This window comes from Vigna radiata, chromosome 4 (genome assembly GCF_000741045.1).
Source record: "Vigna radiata var. radiata cultivar VC1973A chromosome 4, Vradiata_ver6, whole genome shotgun sequence".
Taxonomy (NCBI): Eukaryota; Viridiplantae; Streptophyta; class Magnoliopsida; order Fabales; family Fabaceae; genus Vigna; species Vigna radiata.
The window spans coordinates 6,527,553-6,539,361 of record NC_028354.1 but is presented as its reverse complement, the minus strand read 5'-3'; the positions used below and the strand labels follow the sequence as shown (position 1 = coordinate 6,539,361).

General features: G+C 30.7%; 1 protein-coding gene across 1 annotated transcript; it reads right to left on the bottom strand.

The window, feature by feature from the left end:
• Positions 1-3,972: 3,972 nt before the first annotated feature.
• On the bottom strand, positions 3,973-6,834 carry LOC106758559 (superoxide dismutase [Cu-Zn], chloroplastic). Its single transcript, XM_014641478.2, has 8 exons — positions 6,512-6,834; positions 6,379-6,440; positions 6,252-6,291; positions 6,053-6,148; positions 5,937-5,968; positions 5,438-5,513; positions 5,112-5,165; positions 3,973-4,427 (listed from the first exon to the last, which is right to left on the bottom strand). Exons 1-8 carry the CDS (start codon positions 6,699-6,701, stop codon positions 4,402-4,404), a joined length of 576 nt encoding a protein of 191 aa, XP_014496964.1. The 5' UTR covers positions 6,702-6,834; the 3' UTR covers positions 3,973-4,401.
• Positions 6,835-11,809: the final 4,975 nt, after the last annotated feature.

The window sequence follows — 11,809 nt, the reverse complement described above, 5'->3', positions numbered from 1 at the left end:
CACACCTCACTTTTAATACAAATGTTCTCAACCACTCATAAGAACCAAACAAGTTGCTTCTATCTAAAACACCTATAATTAATTTTTATATATATATATATATATGTATGTGTGTATATATATATATATATATATATATATATATATATATATATATATATATATATATATATGTATGTATATTATATGTATAGTATGTATATGTATAATTTTTATGTGACAAAATCAAATTATGAAAGAATAAAGTGTATTCAATCTTACAACTTTAAATGATACAAAATGATAGTGTTATATGTATAAATATATTGATTAAACGATTTATTCATATAAAGTTTGCTTTGAAAAGTAAACTGTGGTTTTTACAAAGAAACACAAGTAATCTAAAGCCATACATGTTTTAAACTAAGCATCTAAAATATGATTTTGCTAAAAAAGAAAACATCCACATGCGTTTGTAATTGGATTCTCCAATACTTTCTAGAAAGTGTATCCAAAGTGTTTTCTAGACAATACATTTAATTGGATTAGATGTCATATGCATCCATCAATCATAAATACTTTTTAAAATTACATAAAAAAAATCTTTCATCAGTTAAAAAGTATAAAAAGTTTATGCATACCTTATCTTAAAAATCATGAAAGCAAGTCAATTATTAGGAAAAAATATGAATTTTTTCATGAAGTTAGAAAAAATGTGTTTATCTTTTAGGTAGACTGTTAATTTAAGAGTCTACTACCTTGTCTCTTTTCTCTAAACTAACACAAGTTCTATTTGCAATTATATGAATGTGTGTTATACTCATTTAACTTTTTTTGCAAAATATTCTAAGTTCCATGATTATCTTTAATATTAAAATTCTGTATCCAAAAATCAACTACCCTGCAATAAAGGGAATGGTTAAAATAGTGATTTTGTTAGGCTTTGGTAGAAGAGGTGGAAGTGCAATTAGTTTGGCATTGCTTGTCTGAAAAGGCATGAGAAACAGCACAAACAAAACCAGTAAACCTAATACTCACTCCACTGCATCATGGTAAAGACAAGCTTGTTTGTTGCAACTAAGCATGAAACACTCACATCACTTTTCATTACATTATAATTATAATAAACAAACAAACACTCTCTCCACTCATCCCTTTCTTTTATGCAATGTTTTGGTTTATAGAACTGAATCAACCAGCTTTCATAACCCCATAATAGTTTAATACATTCTGTGTAAGCACATCTGTCAGATATTTTCTAATCATCTGCAAAAACAAACTAAAAAAATGTAAAATAACAATCTCCACACTAATATGAAAGGGATTTCTAAGATTTCATATCCTCTTTTAAATTACTATAAAACTAAAAGTCAAAGGTTTGCGATAATGAAAGGATGGAACAATAAACTTGCAATTTATTGAGTTGTCTTTTTCTGGTTTTTAATTTTCTAAAACTGAACTCATCACAGCAAAAGTTTGATCAATCCTTTCTTCCTCTAAGGAGAACTTTATTTTTCTTGGTTTGTTTTCTCACTAATAATCACTTTTGGGATTTGATTATTAAAACGAGTAAACAATATGTTATAATTAGGATCGGTTCACATAAAAGATACTACTTTTTTTTCTTGTTCCTACTACTGGACAACCACCAAACCACCATCAAGTGTCAATTTTTTAACTTCTTTAATAATTTCAAGTTCTAATCTTGAATATACATTAATTATGTTAAATATTTAAATGAAAGTTAAATAATCTTATTTGGCGGATGCATGTTTATCTTCTGTAAAGAATATTTAAATCTTTATTAAAATATGTTACCTAACCACCAAATAGTTGGTAGTTACACGGTAGAACCTGGTATTTCTCTGAATAAATTTTCTGGTCTCATAATACACAATTGAGATAGATGTACACACATGAAAAATTTGACAAATAAAAAACTATTATCCATTGGGTTATGAACCACTCTTGCATTTAAACTGTTCGTAAGATTAGAATTATTATCCTTTCTCCATCTGAAAGTATTGATGATACTTGTTCATGTCTTGTTCACACGCAGAAGAAAAAGAAGACTGTCTCACACTGCCACTTCAGGCAGTTAGGTACTGAATAATGAGTGAAAACTGAAACCAAAGAAAAGGTTTCAGTGTATATATTTATGTGTACATCCACTATTGAGTATTGAATGGTGGAGGTTATGTGTGAAATGAATGAAGTTAATTCACAATTGGAAAGTGGAAACAAGGGGGTCACGGGTCAAAAATTGAACCGTTCCTTGGATGAAAATGACTCTGCGGAACAACCTTATATTTGTCTGGTTTATTGTTTCTAGAGAACACAGGTATTCTACTCTCTTTGCTTGGCTTAGCTAGCTGCTATATACTTTAATTTCATTCTCATGCCTGCCTCGTGACCAAACTTTTCCATCAAATTTTCACCACATCTTATAACTGCATCAGCAAGGTCACACCAATACCCTACTTAATTACAGAACATCACAAACATAACCAATTTTTGTTGCAAATAAAGAAAGAAAGAAACTGACATACCATTTACCTACTGCCCTCCAACTTAATTTCCAAGGCCTTGTGTACACTTGTCAAAAAACAATGACAAAAAGTATAAAATTATCATTTTGTGTGCAACTGGGACAGAACAGTTGTTTCACTAGTGATTTTAAGTTTCAATCATGAGCACGGAACTGTATTTAATACTTGAAGGGGGGTTTTATGATTTATAGCACTCTTAATTTCTTGCTTTTGCTATCATAATCATAATATCATTAAAGTTGGTGCATTTGAGGTTAGGTGGCTTCATTTGAATTTGTTGTTTTAAACTTTATAGAGAGTTACATTTGTGAATGCAAGATTACACGAGAGCAAAAGCGGGTTTTACCTCTGGTTGTAGTCACTGGTAGATACCTAATTGTAGGTTGCTTCTATTCTGTTCTTAGTCCAACTTCTAACCGCAAGTGGTTACTCATAATTAATAATGGAGAAAGGAGTTGCCTGACCCTTTCAAAGCCAAATTATTTAATTATGCCATCAGAAGAATTCTTAGCCACGAAATAGACAGTTCTTCAGTAGAAGTATAATAGTAATAATGCGGAAAAAAAAAAACATTCCACGTGTAAATTTAATTATGTATAGATGAAGTTGGGTGGGGGCTAAAAGTGTACTTGCCTTGTGAACACATTTGGTTTTTTTTTTTCCTCCTTTTCTTTGACCACTCACTTTGTTTGGAGATGCTGTGTAGAATGTATTTCACAGAGGCCGTCATTGCCTTGTTCATCTACAATTGATTCAGTCAACCAAATTGCATGCAAGACCATAGTGGATGACACGATTGTGCTCATAATCTTTAAGTATGGATTAAAGTCAATAATTTACATTATAATTCCATATTCTTCCCGTTGACCTGAAAATATATAAGGAAAAAAACAGACAAATACTCCACTAAAAGGAAACATAATTCCACCACCCATTTGAAGGCTTGAATCAAACTCAAAGCCCAAAACTCCCATATTTGAGCCAAAAAGTCTTATACAAACTGAAGAAAAAAAAATTAAGCACAAGTAACTCCTGAAAGGCAAATAAGAACATCTCATGGTGCAACTGTGTAGAAATTGATTAACTCATTTTTGGTGCACCTTATAGGCCTGTTTGAAAGAATAGTCTCTGTATGCACTTCCAGAAAAAGAAATAAGAATATAACAAAATAATTTCATCATAAACATAAATTAATTTATGTATAAATTAAAAATAAAATTTTGGAGAAGTTAATAGAAAATTAATTTTACAAATATAATTAAGTCTCTTCATATTGTCCCATACAATTTAAGAATTCCAACAATTCTTGAAGAACTAGCAATAGGCCTTGCAATTGTCTCTCAATTTCCATCAACTATTAGAATTGGTTTACTTATGTAAGCAGTTGTTATTACATAAAAACTATCATTGGCATCAATTACTCTGACAAAGTACCTGCATAAGAATTATTTCTTATGTTTAAGAATCCACAAAATATATCAATTGGGATCTCTATATATGAAACTGTCATAGACACGCCCCAAGATTTTGGGGCTTTAAGCAAACTCATCATCGTTACACCATTATATATATAAGCTGTTCCACAGGCCAAACTCTACAAAAGTCATCTTCTAAATACATGCAATATGGAATCATTCTGAATAAACATCGGTATATACTTGGAACACTGCAGTAAAAACACTCAGCAGTGGCTTATTAACAAGAAATTCATTAGAAGTATAATTTTATTAGACGAATATCTGGTACCACATGTCTTCAGGATTCCATTTTGCATTCATCTTCAGAAGGATGTTATGCTTCAGAGCTTACATGGGTAAATTCATGAAATGAAGCCACAGATAAAGCACAGCTTCTACAAAAACTTTAGTTGTGTTTACACTGGAGTCAAACCAACCACACCTGCAAACAAGTGTGCAAAACTCATCGTATTAAAAGGAAGAAGCATTGATATGATGCAGAAATTTAGAACATTGTGACAATTGCAATCATATAAAATAAACAGCAGTTTGATAATTAAACCACGTAATGAGATTGTCCAAGCCTCGGAGAAGATAAGCAACGGTAATTGCTGAAAAAGCTTTTCCAAGCCAAATATTAGGTTCAGGACTAATTGCAAATTTAATTGAGATTTCGTAGTTTAATTTATAAGTCAATTTTTTTAACATGTAAAAGGAAAAGGGAATCTGAGGTGTATACATCTTGCTTTTATTAAAAATCCCATATAAGATAGATTTTCTATCTAGACTTCCGACCAACATCTCTATACAATATGAGAACGCACTAACACCTGCAATGTGAATAGAACTATGTTCTGATCAACTTAGTTGTCTCATCATTTGTATCAAGACCCAGTTTATCAAGCAGAATCATACTCACAACTTGCTTTCCAAAGTTACACATTTTGAATCATATAAGCACCATCCATATTTTTTTTGAAAAGGTTTTATGATAAGGTCATTGGGCATATTATTGTGATGGCCATTCTATCAAAGAAACAGAAGTAATACAAGATACGAAGTCATAGAAGATTAGTTATAGTTGATCATGAAAACAAAAGGTGAATCAAATAACATATAGCCATACCACAGGCCAATCTTGCCCCAGCATTTCCTGTGCTCAAGCTAAGTTCCTGCCCACCTACAAAAGTATAAACAAAGGAGATTAGAGTAAAAATACTCCAATAATGATTGAACACAAATGAAACTTGTAGAAGCCCGCAATTTCATTGTTAGNTACAAAATATATAGCTAGAACAGGAAAAATCGATATCNTGCTCATGTCATGACATTAGTCCCGTGGTAAGCCAGTATCCTTTGCAAATTCTTCTGCTGCTTAATTGGCTAAGATAAAGCGCTGAAACTTGACAATGATTTCCTCTNTAGTCTATAGCAAAGTTGCTAAGTGCTAACCCTTTCCAAGGTCGTCCTCAAGCTCATGAACCACTAAGGCTCTTCCAACCACTGAATTGGGTCCAAATAGTGGTATCTGCACATTTTAGGAATAAACACCTCATTCAGCTCACAAATGCAATAAAGCAAATTACTTTAACCTCATGTAACATTTTGAAATTCATATCACACCTATGTCTTTTCTTGCTTTACAGCAACACTCATAGGAGTACAAGATGTAACGTGTTTCTTGAGTAACAGGGAGTATCAGAGTAATATATTCTAAACAATTAAGAGAAGTAACTATAAAGTGTGTGATTTTAAAAGAAATTAGAAGGGTGCCAATGTAATCAGCTAAATACAAAAAGAAGAAACCATTGTTCTTAACATTAAGAATTTTTTAATAGGTCTTAAAAAATAACAATTGAGATTCAAACCCGCAGACACAAGGAGCAAGGGTTTAATTGCAATTGTAAACATGCTGAAAGACAATCAATCACATAAAAAACACGAGGAGTACCTGATTATCCACAATCGTTGCTTCTGCGACTCCTGTGTTTCAGAAGTGGGAAATTAGGGCATGGATAGGTTTAAAAACATTTCAAAGAAAAAGAACAGAAGAGAAAGGGGCATTACCATCGGCATTAGCAACTATGTTTCCAAGGTCACCCGCATGGCGAATTTTATCCTCCGGAGCACCATGTGTGAATTTCTTAGGATTGAAATGTGGCCCTACATATGTCATTCAATTCAAAAAGCAAATACTCCTTACTTCATTAGCAGAACCAAACCATGGTATGGTAACTAAAAGTAGAAACCAAGGCCTTTAAAATACCAGTTGATAGGCACCCATTTGTCAAATCACCATACTCATGCTGCAAGAGAAAATAACACAAATTAGAAAGTGATTTCGAAAAAGGGATAGCATAAGTACAGGAAAAGATGCCTAAACTGAAACTCACGAGGTGAAAACCATGAGGGCCGGGAACAAGACCAGAAACACGAACAGTAACAGTTGTTGGACCTACAAACACAGAATAAAGAGGTGGTCAAAAAGGCGTGAAGGGAACAAAGGAAGTGTTGCCAGTGGCATACCGTTGTCTTGCTGGATTAGTGTGACAATGCCTTGGACGGAGGAACTTCCCTTGAGGAGTGCAACGGCTTTCTTGGAAGTGGGAGGAAGGGCTATGGATTGAGGAGGAGGTGGGACTGGGAAGGAAGAAGAGAGAGGAGCTTGGAATGAGAGAATAGTGTGGGCAGCCATGGCTGCCAATGCTGCTTCCATGGTTGAGAGTGATTATCCAAGGAAGGCACAAAGATGATGGAATGCTTTCACTTCACCGTGAACTCTCTGCAAAGCAAATCCCTCACACCACTCACCGCTATCTATGTTATGCTATCTGTTATCCCTCTTTTTCATTTTCTTTGGATGAATGTCTATTAATCAAATATTCTTAATATTGTATCTTTTATTGATATTTTAATTTTTGAAGATTTTACTTCATTGAGTTTCATACATGTTGGTTGTATGAATCTAAAACTATATCGATCTTTTTTTTTAAATTGTTCAGCATATTTGAGACCATGTCTACTCTTCATAGTACAACATCGATATAATAAGACATTTTTTTCAAATATTATAAAAATAATTAACATACTTACATTATGGGATTGGAAAAGAAAATAGTATATAAAGGGAAAATTCATCTTAGTAGAGTTTGAAATGACTAAAAGGAGTAAATTTTAAAGAGTCAAATTTGTTTTATTTTTTATTTCTGATTTTTCTTCTTCTGTAATTAATTATTTTGTTTTTAAAATTAATAATTCTTATATTATTATTTATTGAAGTAGTGTATGGTAAACATGTTTTTTTATATTTTTTATGTTTGTAATTGTTTAATGTATTTTTTTAAACTAACAAAAGAGATTCATTATGCTGGATTTATGTATATATTGTAATTACAAATGTTACATCAACCATCAATTCGTAATAATATCCGTATAAAAGTGAAAAATAGAATTTTATACTTTTTCATTTTATCCTTGGAAAATCAACAGTGGTGTTAGAAAATGATGACTTCCAAATTCCTCTCCCAATTAATGAAAAATCAACCACTTGTCATTGGTGTAAAATGGCTACTCTATATTTATTAGTCAATATTGCTATGAAATTTAATCGGGGATAAATATAATTTTATAAACTATTATAAAAAAATTATGTTTAGCTTCTAAGCTAAATTATAAATAATTGTGTAAAATATTCTTCTTAACAAATATGCGGTGGTTATATTATAGTTTATCCACTCTAAAATTCTTTTTGTCACGTGAAAAACATTTAACAATTCATTTGTTGAAAAAAAAAGTTTTGCATGACTTTCGTAAAGACCAAATACAATCTTTCTAGTTTACAATAAAAAAACATATTTAACTTTTGAATCAAATTATTTTAGTTTAACAACACATTTCAAGAGCGATTTATCGTATAGTTAAGATTGTTATAGTTTAAATGTTCAAATATATTTTAACTTTTATTAAGAATGTATTAATAGCTAATATATTTTAACTTTTGTTAAAAATTTATTAATGGCTAATACATGGTTACATGTGATGTATATATTATTATTGGTTGACTTAAATAACATGTCAACTTATAGTTAGAACTTAACTATATTATATTAGTATGTATTTATTGTGTTATAGATGGTGAAGTAGTTTTCAATCAAAACAAAATGTTACTTTTATAATTATGGATTTAAGATAATAGGAGATAGATTTACTTAATAAATCTCAAATAAGAGGGGTGAATTAGATTAAAAATTTTGAATTTTCTATTTATTTAAAAAATAATGTATAATAACGGTTTTAAATAAACTTTTTTTCAATCTTTCAAAGATGTGAAAATCACGTTAAGAAAATAAAATAAAATTCATACAAAAGTTTATACTGGTTTGACTCAATTCAACCGACATCCAGTCTTCTTCCAAACAAATTGAGTTTGGAATGATTTTTGGTGTAATGATATAGAGTTTATATATATACAAGTTTATATATGCATTTTTAATCTCTAACAAAAATGACTCTTTATGGTGATGCTACGTAGAATCACATTTATTCTTTGCTTACATAACAAGTACACATAGCAAGAATCAAATTTATAATGAATATAAAGAAACAAAACATCTCAAGTATGGATCTCACACTAAAACCAAAATAAATCACCACTTAATTGCATCTAACTATGCCTAAAGGCTTCTTGTCTTGATTTCCAAATATTAAAATTATTTGTTCTCCAAGAATACTTATTGGTCTTTCTTGCTTTGCAAATCAAAGTTCTAAATTACACTTATTTAAAATATAATAAAGACAAGACTCGTTTATATAAAAAAGCATGTTATTGATATTTTTAATCGATTACAATATAATATAATAAATTAAAACAATGAATTAATATCTTTTGTCTTACATTTTATCATATTCAATAATCAATTAAAATCTAATTCTTTAAAACACTTAAACATCATCAGAAATCAATCAAATAGATTTGAAACATCATAAAATACAAGACCCCTTTCAACAATTGTACTTTTAACCACTAAAAACATTATTTTAGGTTTTGATTTCTTATTGACTAAAATGTTTTTTTTTTTATAATCAACAAAGTCAAATTTCAAGTTTAATGTTTCAATTACATTCTCACGTCTGTGTTTTATATCAAATAACAATAATTTATTATGTATAGTCTTAAAGAAGACAAAATATAAACATATACTTAGAAATAAAATTAACCTAATAGATTATATGTTTGACCACTTAAAATCATTGGAGGTTGTTAATCAAATGATAATAACATTTTATTTTCACAACATTATATTAGTCACACTAACACCACTTCAATTTCTATTTTTGTGAATTCTTTATGACAATGATTAACAACATTTTTTGTTTAATTAAATGTGTGATTGATATTGACTTTTCTCCTTTAAATATATTTTGTCATAGTAAAATTTCGTAAAATTTCATCAAATTGATCGAGTTGGGTTACGCAAATGTGTGACCTTCAATAATGTACTTTTAATAATTTATTAAACTTAAATTAACTTAAAAAAATGAGATGAAATATAGATAAATATTGACCACAATATTATAAAAATGATACTGATTTAATAAATCATTTTATCTATTTCTTTCTTTCTCTTTTATAGATAATTATAACATGTTAACCCAATTTTCATATCAAGTTGCTTACACTTATACTATTTTACCATTTCAATAAAATTTGTCTTCAACTATTTACAATTTATAACTTGCTATGGTATTATCTTCCATCCTCTTCATACAATTAAATATTATCTGTTCTCAAAGATTTGACTATGAAATTGATAAAAACAAAGATAACAACAATGATGATAATATACAATTACGTAATTATAGAAATCATGTAATTTTCTTATAAATTCACCAAACATGTCTAAAAAACATGTGAAAGAAAAAAAAAAAACTATTTTATAGTATAAACTATCATGCTTTTATATTTTTTAACAATATTATTATGCTAAATTAATTTTCTTTTATTTCATTTAAGACTTGTTTATGCTATTTATTAATATAACATAATTCATATATAATAATTACATTATTGATTTTGCTTACACGAAAAAAAAAATAGTAGAACCAGATAAATTGCAATAGAAAACATAAACATATAAAAAAAATAAAAATAAAAATACAAAAAAATCTTCTCATGCACTAATGGCTTGTATAATTTATTAATTTTTTTTGTTCGATTAAAAAGTATGATAAAAATTTAAAAAAAAAAAACGTGTTTCTCCTATAGTAATTGGATAAAATCATTAGTGCAAAAACGTTGTTTAACGTCACTCATTAGACGTGGGTTTCATGAAAAACCGATGTCTATTACTGCACGGTGACATTATCGTAAATATATTGGAAAACTAGACGTCACTTTCGCTGTTAGGTGACGTCTATGACATCATATACGTCGCACCTGTCAACTATCCGATGTCCAATTGCTTGAGATATGTGATAAGACAGTCAATTCGATGTCGGCTGGGAAAAGACACCGACGTTCAAGTCATTGACAGGAAATCAAACGTCAACCGGTTTAGCTTTAGACGTCGCACATACGTCGGATCCCCTGAAAACTCGACGTCGATTGGGCTACAATTAATGTTGTTCACCTAATTCCCAGGCGCTTAGACGTCACATAATCCAGCGGCGACGTCTAAGGCCTGTTTGGAAGGCGGGAAGACAAAATTTCTTCAATTTAGACGTCGGCTGGGAGGGGCACCGACGTTAACTACCCTGACAGGAAATCAAACGTCAATCTTTTCAGATTCTTTAACGTATAATAGACGTCGAATCCCTTGAAACACTGACGTCTATAGACGTCGGTTTCTGGAGCAACCGATGCCCCATTTCATTTTAAATAGACCGCAGGCTCTTATCGCCATTCAGTTTCTGATCGTGTCTTCATCTGTTCTCCTTTTTCTCTGCTTCTCCTCTTCTTTTACTCGCTTGCGCACCTCTACTTTTTATCTCTTGCAGCATTGCATTGTGGTTTCTCATAAGGTCGTTGTCTTCGTCCTCTCCTTTTTCTCTCTTGTATCCCAGATGCGTGGTTTATTTTTATGCTTTACCGTTTAAACTTTCTTTAGTTTTTTATCGATTATCTTGTCGTTCAACTGATTAAAATTTAGCTTTCTTTGTGTTGTGTTTTAGTGCAGTTTTGATCCTTTCTTTGGGTAACATAGTGTAACATTCTCTCTTTGCTGGTTTCCTTACAAGAAGAGTGGCGATCTTTTGAGTTTTCTATGGCTTCTCGACTCAAAATGGAACTTGGGTCCTTGTCTAGTTTTCGTGTCACTGTAATTTTTTTCTTTTGCGGTTGAATAATGGGAAGTGGTCATGGACCCAGGTTCGGTTTTGGGTTGAAATGTCATAAAAGATTCAAAAGACGCAAGCTTTTTTTATTGAGGAAACTAGCGAGATGAGAGTGTTGCACTATGCTATCGAAAGTCTGGATCAAAACTTCACTAAAACACAACGCCTTTGTTAGACGTTAGTTAATGTCATTTACAACTTCTATATATTCATGTTGGCGTCGGTTTAAGCATAGGTGAACATCTATATAGAGTAATTAGACGTCGGTGTGAGTATAAGCAGACGTGGTTAACTGACGTCTATATAGACGTCGGTTCGGAGGAATTGCGACGTCCTGTAGACGTCACCAGTATAGACGTCGGTTGTGAAAGTGACGTTAAAAATCCAAATTAACCGACGTTAAATAGGCACTAGTGAATAATAAAAAGAAAAAATAATCTTTCCTAACTATGAATTAAAAAAAAAAAAAACAGAATTATGTTATACGAAACA